This window comes from Genypterus blacodes, unplaced genomic scaffold (assembly GCF_046128005.1).
Source record: "Genypterus blacodes isolate CSIRO-AG114 ecotype Tasmania unplaced genomic scaffold, CSIRO-AGI_Gbla_v1 ptg000110l_1, whole genome shotgun sequence".
Classification (NCBI taxonomy): domain Eukaryota; kingdom Metazoa; phylum Chordata; class Actinopteri; order Ophidiiformes; family Ophidiidae; genus Genypterus; species Genypterus blacodes.
Window position 1 is genome coordinate 361,639 of NW_027466914.1, and position 17,321 is coordinate 378,959.

A 17,321-nucleotide genomic window follows, 5' to 3' on the forward strand; every position below is an offset into this window, starting at 1 on the left:
GAGGAAGAGGAGGAGGATGAAGGGATGCAGGAATGAGGAGTGGAGGATTAGAGCGCTGCCTCCTTTCAGAGCTCTGCCCGGGGCCGCTGTGGATTAGACAGGACACAGCCGCAGATTTGCCTCCTGCGTGCTCCATTTGCATGAAAGTGCCAGTGTTTGCATGTTTGTTTACTTTTAATGGGGGGGGGTTTCTTTCCCCCGGCACAATCCAAGGTTAACCATACTGAATAATGAATGACTCACTGCTGATGTTCATCGTGTCAATCAATCTGGGTCCAATTCTGCATTATTTCCTGCTTCATTGGTGAAGATTTAAAGCTTCCATTAGATCCTCTCTACCTGTTTGTTCACCTGGCAGCAGAATATCGGCTGGCAAACAAATCAGCAAAGTGACGGAGACGCAATTATCTCCTGTTTCATTTACAAATTAAACACAGGAAACATGAGGTCATTACTTTAGCAAATGACACTTTCTCATTACGGAAAGACGGTGCGGAAGAGAGCGAACGTGTCCCCGGCCCTGTGTCGCAAACTGTGCCGGCATCTGTGCCGCACATAAAGTGGGCGCAATGAAACGAGCCCTCGTTCGGTACAAGCTGTGGAGCGGGCGAGTGCGGCCGGGCAGCTGCTCCGCCGCCGCCATTTACGCCTCGCGCGTTTACATCCCGGTCACGGCCGGAGTTGTTACTTCACCATATGGAGGCGATGGGCCCGCTAATTACTACAGTGCTGTCCTATTAACACATATGAACGCCGCTTGGCACGCATGCATCATTTAAGGGCGCACCTCCACGCCAGCCACCGTGTTTTACAATAGCCTATACGGTGTGATTAACGGCAGGCTCCCGTGACATTTATGGATACGGAGGGGAAAGCAGAATACAAATATGTGCAAACATCAGCATTATTATGAATAATATTATAACTCCTGGTGCTGGGTGTAACTAGACAATTATGTAGAGCTAAAAGCAGCGTGTTCAGGCCGGTAACACTGTATTATTGATAAGGTAGAAGAGTAGTAGCACCATTACTTCAGTCACTACGCTTACATGCACTGACCACTGCCATTATGTGTCAGCGTTTATGCCACTGAAGAAAAAATTAGATGAATCTGCATACATAAACAATAAACAAGATTCTACTGCATGGTAAGAACACATGATGCATTGGGAAACTGCAGTAAGTTACTTAATCTTATTTAGCAGTTACGGAAATGAATACAACTTCAACACTCAAAGCTTGCACATTTCTAGGGTTAAGTAGCCTGAACTTACAACCACACGACCATATTCATGCAAAACTGAGAAGGAAATGCATCAATTTGGTGTCATGTGATAGCGACTGACCAATGAAATCCTTGTATGGGGGAAAAGAGATCAAGTAACAAAGAAAGTCAGAGAGAAATCCAGTTCCTTACAAAATGTCTTACACACTGTAGGAACAAAATGGCCGTAGAGGAGCCGGGGACAGTAGACGGAGATGAGTTTTACCTGCCAGAAGTCTGCCACGGTGGAGGGCAGCGGCCCCTGTGAGGAGATGTAAGTAGGGTTGCGAGGGTCGTGGTCCATCTGGTGAGGAAAGAGGGAACAGAATGTGACGGGGCGTTTTTTTGGAGGACAGGGACAGGCCGGTAACAACAAAGCTACACCAAGTAAGACCTTCATCAAAGCCTCTTTCTTCCCTCCGCCCTCTGTCCTCCACTCCAGATTCTCCTCTTTCTATTCACTCAAACCTCCTTCTCCCCGTCTCCTAGTCGGTCCTCTTCTGTCCCCATAGGCGAGATGTGGATGTTAACGTCTGATTAAAGCCTATTAGAATATAAAAGAAGCTGCGGCGCACACTGGCTCCATTTTCTATGCAAAGTGCCTGTTTCCCTCCACTTGAAACTTCCTTCTCTTGTGAAAGACGGATTGGATAAGACCTTGGACTTCTCTGTATTTTTTTTTGCCTAGCTGGTGAAAGTTAAGCAGATAGGGAACTCGGCTGTTTATGAAATATGAGAGGAGCCGCAGCCGCCGAGTGAAAATCGTCCATCTTCTTTGTTTACAGATAGATGAATGCCTCGGCTCCTCTCGTCTGCTCCACAACACAAGCGGCTTGATACCGCTGGGGAGGAGTGACAAATCTACTCGCCTTTAAGCGTTAAAAACAAACACTTACAATCTAATTAATTCGATAAATAAGCAAACGCCTCTCATCATTTATCAATCAGGGAGGATTTTGTTTCGCTGGTGTCAGCAAAGATGTCTTATAAAATGGCTTCCAGATCTTAATTCTCTCAGGTTTTTTTTGTGACATGTTTTCACGTGGAAACGCGACGCGGCGGAGAAGCCTGAAGCCCGCAGGCGTCTCATTTGAAGGAGCTGTACGCGTCGAGGTGGGACTTAATGATACGGGAGGGGGGGAAGGGGGGGATTGAGGGATGTGATTGAGGCGTGATGGAGTAGGTGTTGGCTTTGGTGCACCCAGAACGCCATAATGACTTTATTGAATGGAATTTTTAACACAATCTAATATAGAAATGCACCCAAAAAAAAGCATTCGTGAGGAGAATTTTGTTATAGAGAGAGTTTCTTGTCAAGTAGATGTGAGGCCGATCGACAAATTGGATGTAACCGAGTTAGACGTGGATGTTTTTCACTCCAAATGGAGGTAAATGTGCAGCTCAGAGGCTAAATGTGATAGAAAAGCATTGGGGGAGGGGAAGAGCCAACACCCGTGCACGTAAAGCCAACAACCGCCATGACAACAAGGGGCGAGCTAACCGTCTCTCTGCTTTCACTAACACAGAAAATCATCAAGGACATTTAACAGTTCATGAGCATTTTTTTTTAATCAAATTATCTTCATGCACACAAACATAATTCACTTGACATTCGCCCTCATAAAGTCAAATAAACACAGAATTCAAGGCCAATTTGAATCCTGCATGTCTCTGCTAACCTCGCTAACAGGATTATGATCTTTAACGCCTGAATGTCTTAAAACCAAAACACACACACACACACGCGCGGGCGAGGAACTTTAACAGCAATGTCGTCAAATAAAAATCGTATTTCTTAATTTGTGTTCATTACAGGGGGGATTACACGTGTCAAAGTGATTTCTATTCAAATTGGATTTATACTCGCTGATGTAATTTGGAGTCCGGCTCAACAGAAACAGATTAGTGCTGATGAGCCACGGCGTTACAGTCATTTAAATCTGGACGGCGTTTGAGAGTTCACAGTGTTCAGAGGCTCTGGATGAGGTGAAGGGGAGGAGCTTCAGTATCAATCCCGCCTGTTGTGGATAATTGCAGGTGTAACCGGGCGATTGATCGTTGGCGGTGACCAGTTTTTCCACCGTGGGGTTCGTTTTTTAAATTTTCTTATTGCCTCGTCCTCCTCGGTTGAAGCTCCTCTTGTGACAAATGAAAGGGCGGCGGCGTTTTAACCAATCTCAAGGACACAGACAGGCTGTTACTGACGTGCCCGCATGAATACTAAAGCGCAAACATGAAAGGGCGTCTCAGCCGACCCTCCCCCCCCCGGCCGCCTCCCGCCCACAAGGAGATGGACTACGACAAAAGGTGAAGAAAGCCCTCTTTGGGTTTGAAGCCAAACGGGCTGGGCTAGAAATCCACCTCAAGCTTCTTCGCCTTGATCTCGTGTTCGAGGTCGCCGCCGCTGCAGTAAACGCTGGCTCGGGCGGAGCGAGATACGAGGCAAAAGCTACGCGGCTTCTGACTCCATAAGAGGCCGGACCGGACAGAAACACGGAGCGGTAATGACATTAGGCGCCTGAAGATGTTTTGTGAGGTGGTTGGCGCTTTGATCTCCGCTTCCTTCGCCTCTCTGACCAAGAAGGAAGAAGGAAGCCGCGTGGGAGGAAGGAGGAAGAGGCGGCGGTATTGACAGACAGTTAAGCGCAAACAAAAACAAGCGAAAAAATTAAGCGATTCCTCAGCACGATGGTGAACGACGCGTCACTCCACTGTTTAAAAAAGACATCAAACTCTGAATACTCTATTAGAGGAAATAGAGGAATAAATAGTAGATCTAAGAGTCTCCATTGTTTGTTTCCGTAAAGTAATAGGCTTTTAGTGCAGCTGTGTGTGCCCCCCTCGTCTATCTGCTCGGAAACTTTGGCTCTGGATTTGAAATGCATAGCTTCCTGCTGCCTTTGATGGAATCCCTTTTCAGCCGCCTCGGGGGAAATCATGATGGCAATCAATGTGAAGAATTTTTTTTTGGGGGGGAGGAAACAGTGAAAAAAATAACCTTAGCCCTTTTCCAGTGCTGGGGTCTTTGTGGATTTGCAGAGGGAGATGCATTTGTTTAGTTAAAAATAATATACAATTCCTTTTAGTGCAGATGAAAAACGCAGCATCTCAGGGGAGCGGCCATTTTGAAGGCAGCCCGGAGTTGCGGCGTGATTCAACCAGACGAGGCGGAACCCGCCGAGACTCACGGCACGGAGAACAAAGTGAAAAAAAAAAGATCAATGCCCGCCGATCGATAGGAAGTCCTTTGACACTTCTTTTATCTCAAAGTAAAAAAAAACAACCCCGAACCGCAACAGGTGCCGGGGTGTCGGCTCGGTCGGCCTCGGAGACGACGCAAATGAGACGTAATGAATAAACGATACTCACGATTGGACTAGCATTGATGTAGTCGGAGTTGCCGTGGTTGTTCTCGGCTTTCAAGCTGATCCTGGAATGATCGTCTGCAACAGAGATGCATAATTCATCCACACACACTCACACACACACTTTTCTGCACAATAATAGCAGTAGTTTGGAGCGGCGGCGCTGGAATATGGAAGTGAAAAGGCTACAGGGATGCAATTTCACCCGACTTTCATCATATGCACACCATTCTGAAGCAGTGAATTGCGGTGCCTTCAAAAGGACTGAACCAAAAAAAAATAAAATTCAATCTGCATGACAAAACTGTGAAATCTGTCAGTTTGAGTCTTAAAATCTATTTTTTTTAAACAAGAAGGATTCACAAATGAATAACGTTCATCTGTTTTAGTCTCGTTCTCAAACAAATTGACCTCAACAAGGCCGATCGGCATCAGATAGCCTCAACATAAGATGACTCACTCTACTTTCTCCCCACGCTGGCTTGTTCCTGACCTTACAAACAATGAAACTGCTCTCACAGCAAGAGTACTTACACACGACCACGGCGTCGGAGCGGTTCCTCTTGGAGTTCGGCTCCCCCTGACCCACATTGGAGGCGCTGGGCTCAGCCTGGTAGGAGCACAGGGCCTCCCACTCACGCTCCAGGCGGTTCTTGTTCTTCAAGTGGTCCTCCATGTATGACTAGAAGAGCAAGGACACTAGATAAGGCTGCGTTTCTACAGACAAAGACGGATCCGTGTGCCAGGCAGCTGCTTTTGTCGGGAAATGTAGTTTTAAAGACGACTATCCGTGTTTATTTGGATGAAATGGAGGAGAAACTAAGACAACAGACATTGTAGCTGGTGATAGCCGGCTGTTATTTTTCAGTTTCATCCCTTCAGCAGGAGCCAGTCCATACATAAAGTGGAGTAAATACTAAACCCTTGACAACAGAGGCTTTCCTTTAAAGCTATGATCAGGTGTCATGGAGCATTAATGTCCTAAGCTGCTGGATAGTGCAGCAGCAGCAGCAGCAGCAGCAGGAGGAGGAGGAGGAGGAGGAGACTGAAGATCTAGATTTGGTGTGGAGAAGGTGTGTTAGCGTTTGTGTGTGTGCGTTTGACCTGGAAAAATAAGAAGAAGGAGGGGTTGGCTGGGGGGGAAAACGTCCACAATTAAGACTCCTGAAAGGTTTGTCTGCATTGGAAATACTTCAGGGCTGTTTCAATCACGTCCCTCACTGCTTGCACAGCCGCTGATAAGATTGTCTGCATTTAAGCTGTTGCTTGGAGAAGACAAAATTGAATTCGCTAGAGAGACAAAGAGAGGAGGGGGAGGGGTGGAGGCCTGTGTGTGTGTGTGTTTGCGCACGCGTATGTGTGTGTGCTGCCAAACCAGGGCAAGTCTTAGGGAGCTTAGAGGCTCTAGCTGGCAAGAGGAGTCTTTTTTTTTACCGAGTCTTTCTCTCCTGTAGCATCGGTCCCCTCCCGACGGGGTTAAATGGTTTAGTCTGCTATTGTGTAAGGCAGAAGATTACAGACTCATAAACTGATGTCAGGGATCAGCTGGCTAATACAATGAAAGTGATACCCAGATGTGTTGGGTTTTTATCCCATATTAAAGACAGTGTAGGTAGGCTGAGCGGCGAGGTGATACACTCCATTGTTACATCCGACTTACTCGCTTCACTCAGTCAGAATGGAACTCCGACGTCTTTACAGAATATGTACAATTTCTGCCTAGATGATAATCACAAATAAGCTTGTCCGGCACATAATAGGCAATTACCCTTTGATGGCTCGTGCTAAATTCAGATGTTCCCCCGCATGCGAGCAAAAAGGTATTAGCACATTAGAAAGCCTAACTACAAAGGAAATCAAATTTATTGTTCGGCGGGGAAGCAAAGGTGCCACTCAGCCCTTAAAAGCCACTGCGAGTTTGCATTATTATGAAAAGCAAAAGCAACTCTTCTGATTAATGCAGCTGCATAATGAGAGACAGAGGCGGCACGACGTGTTCTATCTGAACCCATTAGTGACATAAAATGATATTTCTGAAATATTATTGCAGATTTCCTGAGCCTAATAGCTTGAACCGTCCATGCCAGCAATTAGAGCCAAGCCTGCTAACAGAATGCTTGCAAAAAATGTAAAAAAAATATCATAATTATCAAAAAAAAATCAATTTGTCTCTGGGAGCAGTGAGCAACACAGCTAATATTTGCATGGGCGTTGTTGTGCACAGCCACCACAAACACACACACACACACACCGCTGTCTTCCCGGGGAAATGACAGCATGCCATTATGGCCACTTGACAGAGCCTGTCACCGCTACGCTCTTGTCACCCTGTACAAGTACTTTCTGCTTGCCAGCCTGACAGCATTCTACCTCCCATACCAATATTACATCTCGGCGTACTTGATACATCCGCTCTGAATTGCATCCCATTCTGCTCAAACGATGCCCTGAATCGATTACATTCCAAATTCATATTTTTTTTTTGCGGGCTTAATGCGATGCAGCCAGCAGGCCCTTATCAAGCCCTCCCGCTTTCCAGGGGGAGGCAGCGGACCGTGGCGTATTCCAGAGACAGGGTAACGAAGGTTTAGTGAATGGGGGGATTATGTCTGCCAATCAGAGGGTTGGGATGGGAGGCCTGGGTGTCAGGGAAACAATGTCTAATCCTTCCTAAGCAGTCTTTTCGGCAGCGGAGGGTGCTGGGTGAAATCGGGATGAAGGGACGAGCGGGGGAGCCAGACACACCAGGTAACACATTACTATCAAACTCCACTGTCACATTAAAATGCACAATACTGCTAACAGTTTGTAGTGGGAGTTTTACAATATGATAAACAGAGGTGAGCATTAACCTACAAGGCGATGATTAATATGTATGCTGGGAGGAAAAGTTTAATGATGCATTACTGTACCTCCACCAAGGAGCTTAGGTGTGTGTTTGTCTTTTGGAAGGATTCTTCATAGCGGTCAGCCTGATGGTATCTGGCCCAAGCTGGACCAAATTTTTTATAGTTCTTACTGTTTCGCAATGATTGGCTGCCAAAATCTGAGTTGGCGTGGCTGACTCTTCAAAAAGTGCTGTTTGTCATGAACGACTGAGGCCACTGTGACCCGACTGGGGGACTGCTCGGCCTTGGCAGTGGAATACGTGCTCATGAGTGCCTTCTAGTTTAAAATAGTTATTATAGTGAATGCCTCAGAGATTTCCACTGTTATTTGGACATACATAACAGAAAAGGCTTTAGGCTGACAGAATATTGACTTTTCTCTGGGGGGAGGGGGCTGTGTGTGTGTGGGGGGTGGGGGTGGGGGTGGGAGGGGCAGTGTGGGCGCACAGACAACAACAGCAACTGGATCAACACGTTGACCTGGCTGGTGGTCAGGAGGATAACATGCAGACAGACAGATTCATGTGTGAGGAGGAACAAAGCTGTTACAGTAAGGTGACTGTAAAGAGCTGTCCATGGTGCTGAAAGGAGCCCAGGCTGCTGCAGGACAGTGGAGTTAACACGCGTGTTACATATGGAAATCATTTTACACAAGGGAAAAACTCCAGCAGGGGAAAACAAGCGTAGCTACGACAGCTGGAGAAAGAGGAGAGAGAGAGGGAGAGAGAGAAGATGGAAAGTAGGAGACAGCAGAGGTGTGTGAGGGCTCTGAAAGTATGAAAAGAAAACACAGAATGACTCAGCACACACAGCAGAAGCTCTCTGTTTGAACACGGAGGCCATTATGCAAGTGGCCTGCATTATTAAGAGAGTGAGTGAATGAATGAATGAGAGTGAGTGAGGGGCAATATGAATGAGTGAGAAAATGAGTGATAAAGAGTGTGTATGAGTGAGTGAATGAGAGATTGACTGAGAGTGTGTATGAGTGAGTGATGGAGTAAGAGAGAGAGAGAGAATGTGTCTGTGTGAGTGAGTGAGAGGGCAGGAGAGAGAGAGAGAAAGCTGGAGATAGAGTGATGAGAGATAGATAGATAGAAAGATAGATAGGGAGAGAGAGAGAGAGAGAGAGAGAGAGAGAGAGAGAGAGGGAGAGAGAGAGAGAGAGAGAGAGAGAGAGAGAGAGAGAGAAAGAGAGAGGTGGTCAGACCCCCAGCATGAGGCTCTGGTGGGTATTCATCATGTTTCTCCACACGCTTTGAGCTCCATAGAAGGGAGCGAGGGGAGATGAGGGGAGGAGAGATGGGAAAATATAGGCAGAGATCAGGGATAACAAGGCAATCTCACACATGGTTTCATGTGGGACGGCTGTGGAATCTTAAAGAAGAACCCCTATAGGACATCTCCATGTCAATCACGGCATGGGGGAGCAGAAGGTCCCCGAGTGTTTTACCTCTTCTACATTGTAATGCTGGTGTTGTTGCCGTGAAGATAGCGGGGCTAATAATAATAACAGCGCCTAGAAATGATTCACAGTGGCTCTTTTGTTATTTCAGGGCTAAATGCTTTTCTATTGTCAATGTTTTCAAAAGGGGCTTCACAAACAAGCCTTGACGAGTGCAACAAAACCCATCTATTACCACCAATACAAGGCATTACTCAAATTCACTCCCATTTATTACGGCCTCCCAATATAAAAGCCAGACGTGCGGTGTGATGAATGCTCTTTCCATTAATGGAAACACTGCCAGGCATCTATCCATCTCTTTTATCAAGCTTGTCTCAAATGAATGAAGCGAAAGTTGTGCAAAATTAAAACAATCCATTGTGTGTGTGTGTGTGTGTGTGTGTGTAGAACCGTGTGTGTGTAGGCAACTGAGAGGCTTTTCAGGGAAAATAAAAGCTAACAGAGTTTTCGAAAACATCCAAATGACAATCAGCTGGGTAATGATATTTCACTTTTCAGCAGCTATCATCATGCAAAACAACGTCTGCCTTATTTTATTTCAGCACCGAGGCAGAGGGAGATAAAGAGAGAGAGACAGAGAGAGAGACAGAGAGAGACAGAGAGAGACAGAGAGAGAGACAGAGGGGTGAAGGATGAAAATGACGGAGAGGGGAGAGCAGCAGGAAGGAATGATAAAGAGTGAAAATAACAGAGTAGGGAGAAAGTTGGAGGAAAAAATGAAGGCGGCCGAGTGGAGATAAAGCGAGAGGGAGAAAACAGCGGGAAGAGTGATGAAACCCCCCCCCCTCCTCTGAAGATAACAGGGTTCTGAGGAGAAAAGAGGCGAGAGAGGGATGACGAGGAAAAAACATCCAAACAGATAAACAGAGAGAAATCAAGCTGTTGGTTTTCAGAATGGCTTCTCCAATATTCACAGACACACACACACACACACACACTTTTAAAAAGCTTATATCCAAACTGCTTTGCTCTGCAGATGTGTGACCTTACACACCAGCCTGCACTAATGTGAGGAAAAACACACGAGCTGATCGAAACACACCAAACACACACTGGTGCTTCAGAAAAGTTCTATTCCCAATACGGAATTACGCTGAAATGGTCAGCGTGTGTGTGTGTGTTGGGAGGTACTCACCAGGATCATGTGTCCCGTGGAGATGTCCATGTTGGACGGCACGGGCTCCTCGCACCAGGACGAGGTGCTGCTGCGTGTGGACGGACTGGCCGCCGGCCCGTCGCTGAACTGGGACGAGACGCTGTTGAGCCGCGAGTGACGCAGCGTCTCGGGCCGCTCCACGCGCTCCGACGTCCGGATGGCCATGCGCTGGCGACAGAGCTCCTAGAGGGGATTACAGGAGGAGATGAAGATGAAGATGATGGGGTTTTTCCTTCTTTTGTGTGTGTGTGTGTGTGTGCGTGTGTTATCCCTGCCGATTTCTGTAAATGCACCTTGCACAATCCTGTATCTCTGCTGACTTGATCTGTCCTCACTTGTGTGTAGATTAATGGCTTATCCTGGTGGATTATGGAGCTTATACTAATTATGTCAAAAATACATGGCTGAGGAAGTCGACACGGAATCATTTCTCACCCGTTAGTGTGTGTGTTTCTCTCACAGCAACACAACAATACCTGCTGAGAAATAGACATTTTCTCAGAGATAACAACCTGATGGATGACGTATCAAAGGGGTCCCAGTGTTTCTCCCATCATGCATCTGTGCACAATGTGAGCATATAACATACAGTATAGGCCAGAGCACAGGGTGGAGAACATGGAGCAGAAAGGGCGGAGCTGCTTGGGGTGGAACATTTGAAAGAAATGGCGGATGGATCAGCTGATTTCAAAATGCAAATATCCATTATAAAATCTAAATAAATAAGTCAGGTCGCCTGTCCAGTTTGTAGCTATCCTGCTTTAAAACCTGGCACAAAACTGTTCCAGATCACTGGAAATGACGTCAGCTTGCAACGTCACGAACGCAAATCATTCATTTCCTGTTGGCAACATCCAGCTCTAGTAGATCTGTTCCTGTTTTTGCACACGACTGCTTTAAATACTGCACACTTAAGCTGATTCCTCTGTAAACTGCACTCCCATGTACATATATATCTGTGTTTCCTCGCTAAATTCACACTGATGCGTAAACCCTAGAATTCATGCGCATACTCAATTAATAAGGGTGAGAGGCGGGCCAGGCCTGATGGAGGCTCAGGCTATCTCATGATCTATCACAGTCATATTTCCGCTTTGGAGCCCGCCGCTCTCTAAGCCCAGGTCTCGGATCAGCTTTCCCGCCGTCAGACTTTAATGATTAGAGCCACGAAGCGGTGCCCTGGGCCTCGGCCTCGGGGCAATATCCAGGTCCACCTCATCATTCATCCCGCTCCTCAACATCCCCGCAAAAAAGCGCCGTGCTGTAGCCGGGGCTGAGACGAGACGTGTCCCAGAGGCGGGCGGGGGGACGGGGGGCCGGAGGGGGGACACACTTAGTAAAGAGAGACACATGAGGCCCAGAGAGGAGCACCAGGTCACGGGATTAGAGCGTCCCTGTCCCCCCCCCTCCCTCACTCAGCCCGCTAATAGGAATAAAATCAGGCGGAGAGGAAACAACATCCAGCACTGCGACTGCATCTATCAAGAATATCTAAACACCGCTGGACAGAAGCTTCCCAGCTGCTTTCTTACAGCAAAACTATTTATTGTTTTGTGTCTCTGTGTCTCGCCCGTTATCAAGACGTAACATCTCGGGCTTCTGGGGAAGAGAGCAGCCCTGTGAAAACCTGATTAAATATTGAAAATGTTAACGCGACATGCAGATAAATGTGCTCTGAGTGCCACGCTGGGCACAGCTGAGCCCCGCCGCGGAAAATCAATACGGCCCAGGCTGCCTGTGGCCCTGGAGGAACAGAGGGAATAGGTCACAGTGGCGGCCTGATCCTCTGTTCTCTCGCACAGGCAGGCAGGCAGGCAGGCAGGCAGGCAGGCAGGCAGACACACACACACATGCACGCACACACACAGACAGGCAGACGGCTCAGGCCAGGGTGAGCATTGAATAATTGGAGGGAGTGAAGGATAGAGTCAAGAAATAAAAGCAATAAAGAGCAGGAAAATTAACATGAAGGACAGACACAGACACAGACAGACACACACACACACACACACACACACACACTCAAAAACATAACCCAATCAGAGCCATATCCAGATAAGATATGCGCCCTTCCAATGACAGAAGCTAAGAGTCCCTGCTTCTGATTGGCTCTCTGTGAGTGGGGCCTCTCTGACCTGATAGGTTGCCGTGGCATCGGTGCTGGTGTCAGTGCCGAGGCTGGAGAGCTTCTCCTTCAGGCGGAGGTGGGAGCGTTGGCGCACGCAGAAGAAAGTCCCGGACACGGCCAACGCCACCAGGATGAAGAGCATGCAGAGGACGGAGAGCAGCAGGAACTGGCCCGACTCCACCCGGGTCTCCTTCACCACGGGGATCTGGGTCAGACTGCCCCTCTGGAGGACACACAGAAAGAGAGAGAGAGAGAGGGGGAGAGAGAGAGAGAGAGAGAGAGAGAGAGAGAACACAACGTCAGGCTTTTCTGATGAAGTCATTTCTTTTTTACATCACTTTGTCAGTAAATGTGAGGGCTGGTCTTGATCCTGGCTCTGCTGCTTCCTCACCTGTCCCCTTCCTCCCCCTCTCCTCCCTCCCACCCGCCCACCCTCACTGTCTGCCCGGCCTGCTCATTAGCCGGCTCTAATACGGCCTTTATAATACGCATTCAGCCTCAGACAGTCCCCATTACCAGCCCCTGTCCAGTTGCTGTCTCCACACTGTGGCCCACTATAGATATTTACAAGCCCATTTAGTGCTGGCATGGGGTGGGCTGGCACTGTGCAGCTACAGGAGGCTGGGATACTAAAAGCTTGTGCTTAATTAGCTCCTCTGGTCCTGAGTTTGACTGGATTAGGCCCTGGCCCAAGCCGCACAGCTAATGGCTACCAGACCTGGAGAGACACAGGCGGTCAAAACTGGACCCATGAGCAGCTGAATAGAAAAGCCTTTACAAATATTCTCACTCACACACACACAAGCACGCGCACACACTCTCACACACACACACACACACGGCATGGCAATTGTTATTTCCAGCGGGATAGGATGGGAGATTGGGAGAATGTGCTTTAGAGTTAGTTAAGAGATAGTTATCAGCATATGTAAAACACTGTAGGTTCAGGAATGAGATGATGTGCTCATAAAGGAGCCACTCAGGGGCATTTACAGTAATGATATATTCCCCCTGGGCATGGCAGATTCTAGAGTATTCTGAGAGCACACCAGCGATAATTGGGGGTGATAATTGGAGAGGATAATTAAGAACAAATGAACTGTTTCTTTGCTGGAAACGTCGACACCTTCTGTCAAAATGTGACAGGAATCCTCCTCGCCCCGGCCTGAAAATGAATCTCTGAAATGATCCCGTGTCAGTTCCTACACACCTACGATCAATACCGGTGCACAAACACATCAGCCGGCGTGTAAATTCTCCATACGCGGTGTTGAGAGATTGATGGGTGAACTGAATCGAATGCACACCATGAAAAAGCAGCGGCGCTCTGACATTTAGCCTGCGGGTCTAATGGTTGAGCTACATCTTGTTAGACCATTTTCAAAACAAGACACTTCACCTCAGACCAGTACCTACGCGGTTTGACCTTGTGGCCCGTAATTGCTTATGTTTTAGCCGCCGTGAGGACGCCCAGGTCTTTTCGATTACCGCGTCGGGGCCAGATGACAGTTCCCGCTGATTGCGATTGCTGTGGCTCGAGCATGTAGTTTCAATCAGCGCGTCGAGAGGTGAGGCAAGAACTGAGAGGGTTTGAAGAGTCGTACAGGAGGAATGGCCTCGGTACAATTACTACTTCATCTGGATCGCCCAGTGATCGAATCAATGTAGCGGAGACACTTCAGAATGAACGGTTTTAGCTTCGCGCTTGGATGGGAATGTAAATCTGAAAGTACTTCCACTTAGTATTCAGCGTATTTAAGAGCGTAGGTAGGGAACAGAACGTCACATTGGTGCACTAGTTCAACACTGCTACCTCTGAAAGCTAAATGCCCCCTATAGACCTACAGGTTCAAAGCTGCTCCAGCCTATTTCCAGCACACACGACCCCGAGCCATTCCTCTGGCATTGTTTCTTTACACACGGACGAGAACTGTTCACCTACATCACCTTAAAATGAACTCAGGAACTCGAAAAATGTCTAAAACGCGTTCCCACTGAGGGATCAAAGTGGCTTCTAATGCAGCGTTAAGCAGGGAAAAACGGGAAAGTGGGAAAACGTGCTGGAGAGGAAACCAGCAGAGGGAAAAAAGTAAGAGATGAGGAGGTGGAGGAGGAGATGAGCTCGCTGTGTTTGCCATTTAGAAAATATATATAGAATAACTAATTACTTTAATTTAAACACATTCAGAGGGAGAAAAATTACAGATTCAGTAAAATAATGTGAGCAAATATATTTTCATTAAAACAACTTTAAGCTTTTTTATTTTAATGATTAGTTATTAAAATATTACCAATAAATTAAAAGGAAACAGATGAATTATTATATTAATTAGGATTATTTATTTTTCAGCTTCAACATTTCAACCTGATCTGATTTCCCCCCTCCATTAAATTTGAAAGTGGGTTTGACACAGAATGGAGAATCATTTTTTCCCTCACATAATTCCATTTCTAATAAAAAATTCATTTTATTGATCCCTTTGAAATGCGCCCCTCTCCGTTTGGAAGCTGTGACTCAGTGAAGTTATTACAGCCTGGAGCAGACTTTCTCCCTCTGTTTCGCTCTGCTATTCATATTGCTGCTGTCTGCTGAATGAGCCAGTCTGATGGGGGGACGAGGGCCAGATGGATTTCTGTGCTCTGGATTATTCAAATGATGGAGGAAAGGTCAGGCAGAGAGGTGTTACTGGGGCGGCCGGCTATACATTCACTCGCACATCACAATAAGAAGAAATCCAAAGAGAAAATCCTGCCAAACACACACACACACACACACACACACACCGGGCCTCACAAAGCCAAGTAAAAAATACAAATCCGTAATAAAAAGGATAATAAACTGAGTTAGCCTGCAAATGAAATATGCCACATTCGAAACCTCAATATGAAGACACACACCAGTGCACACACACACACACACACACAAAATAGGTCTTTGCTGCAAAATGATGTACTCCATATGAGTACAAACAGATCAAATATGGGGCCTGTGCTCCAAGTTAAGGATGGGAAATTATATTTATGAGATTGATGTGTGTGTGTGTGCAAAAAAACACTTTAAAAATAAAGACGAGTAATTAGTGAAATAAAACAAATTACGATTAAAAACAGTAACTAAAAATGAGATTTCTACACAAGTCCTGCTTAGATCCTCCAAATAGACTCTAGAAAGAATAGAATAGAATTTTTTAGCGCTACAATCTTCTATTTCAGCAAATTTCAATATAAGAGTCTTTAAAAAATCTACCAACAGACCGAGTTTCTTCATGTCCACTCGCAGGTTTGGAGACTCGGAGCTGTTCAGGTCTCCCGTCTGCGTGACGTGCAGGTTGGATCCTGCACGCAAACTTTGTCCCCCGCAGCCAGATGTGCACAGCGCAAAAACCCCACCGCGCTCATCGACAACAAGTTGATCTGTGAATCCTCCGCTGAGCTTTTGCGCGATCTGAACCGGCAGCTCGCCTCAGACATCACCTGCGTCTATCAAGAACGCTGCGTGCATTATGGGGGAGAATGAAGCTCCGGGGAGTCAACAAACGCAGCAGGAGCGTCTCCGGCATATTCATTTACATTCGCACTCATAACGGGAGCGTCAATCAGCTTTCCGCATCGGTTTAATATCGATCACAAGTTTTCAAAGCCCCTCCTTGAATGCGCCTTTTACGCATTTGACGCATTCCCAAATCGCACACACACACAAATACACACTCACACACGCCACGGAAGATACACACACGCACTCGCACCACACACGCTCCGTTTTTGTGGGAGATAATTACCCGAATCCATGGCGCAATCCCGGCCGTCACCGGAGCGCAGCGTCCGGTCTTGTATTCCAGAGAGCATCGTTAACCAGTGAGCAAAGACGCGTCTGTGCGGGAGTCCCGGCCGCCCACTCGGTCCGCTTCTTCCTTCTCAAACCCCCCCTCTCCCCCACCTCCCGCAAAAAAAAAAAAAAAAAAAAAGTTCCCCTGCGAGGGTCCCATGGGCGCCAACAAAAGAGCGCGGCTTCAACGCGGAGATGAAGAAAAAAAAGGGGCGAAAAAGAGAGAGAGAGAGGAGAGAGAGAATAAGAAAAGGGGAGAAGAATGTGGGATATGCCCGCCTGATTTTCCGAGCCGCGGAAGAATGTGCAGAAGCCCCACTAGCGAGTCCTTTCAGCGCCAGTGTGCCAATGAAAAGAGCCGGGGAGGCGGCGGGGTTGGGCTTTTTGGCGATCATTTAGTTAAGGCTGAGCCCCTCCTTATATTCAGCAGCTCAGGAGTCCCCCCGTCCGCCGCACATGTCATATCCACCGGTTGCTATAGCGATATGCCTCCACATGTTGTCGACAGTGAATGTTCAAGGAGCGATGCCTGGGCTAATAGGCTTGCGGGCCGAGGGGGCGATATGAATGGACGCAGGGGCTAGTCAGTCATTTGTTGAGCTACTAGGGGTCTCAGTGTTTGGTGTGTGAATTGCTGTTTTCTCAGGCTTCTTCTTCTCTCTCCCAGGGACTCGGCTATGTGAGCAGAATAAGGGAGATGGGGGCCGCTCTATTCTTCAAAGTGGGCTTCTGCATTGAAAAGGGCCCGGGTGTGTGAGCACTATAGGGCCAGGGCGCAGTGTACTGTATGGGCCTGAAGTATATATGAACCCTGGAATGCACGGGGGGAGATTGCGTGTAATTGCCTGTTTCCTTTTGCTCAGATCAGCGGGAATAAGGAATAAAAGGGAAGGGAGGGAAGCTTACAAGTGAAATAAGTTTAGAGTTTATAAGATAGAATATCCGCTAAAAACTCCATCCTAATTAGCAATCAGGCTGCAGCAAAAAAAAAAAAAAAAAAAAAGATCCTATGGAGAGCAACAGCTGCACTTAGCAGGGAGAGAGAGAGGGAGAGAGAGAGAGAGAGAGAGAAAGGAGGATTATGGAGAGCACAGAGAGAGAAAAGGAGAAAGCAGAAGAAAGGGGGCGGTGAAGAGGAGAGAACGGGGTCCTGTCAAATGCAGATGACGAGTCTTAGGGAAGGGGGGGGGGGGGGCGCTGTGTGATGGGGAGGAGGGGAGGAGAGGAGG

General features: G+C 47.3%; 1 protein-coding gene across 1 annotated transcript in view; it reads right to left on the minus strand.

The window, feature by feature from the left end:
• ptprn2 (protein tyrosine phosphatase receptor type N2) overlaps positions 1-17,321 on the minus strand; it is a 91,717-nt gene that overhangs the window by 9,802 nt on the left and 64,594 nt on the right. The window contains exons 12-16 of the mRNA XM_076161088.1: positions 12,274-12,489; positions 10,118-10,321; positions 5,164-5,311; positions 4,634-4,707; positions 1,491-1,568 (exon numbers count right to left, since the gene is read on the minus strand). Of these exons, the coding sequence (XP_076017203.1) occupies positions 1,491-1,568; positions 4,634-4,707; positions 5,164-5,311; positions 10,118-10,321; positions 12,274-12,489 (720 nt within the window). The remainder of the gene's footprint in view (positions 1-1,490; positions 1,569-4,633; positions 4,708-5,163; positions 5,312-10,117; positions 10,322-12,273; positions 12,490-17,321) is intronic.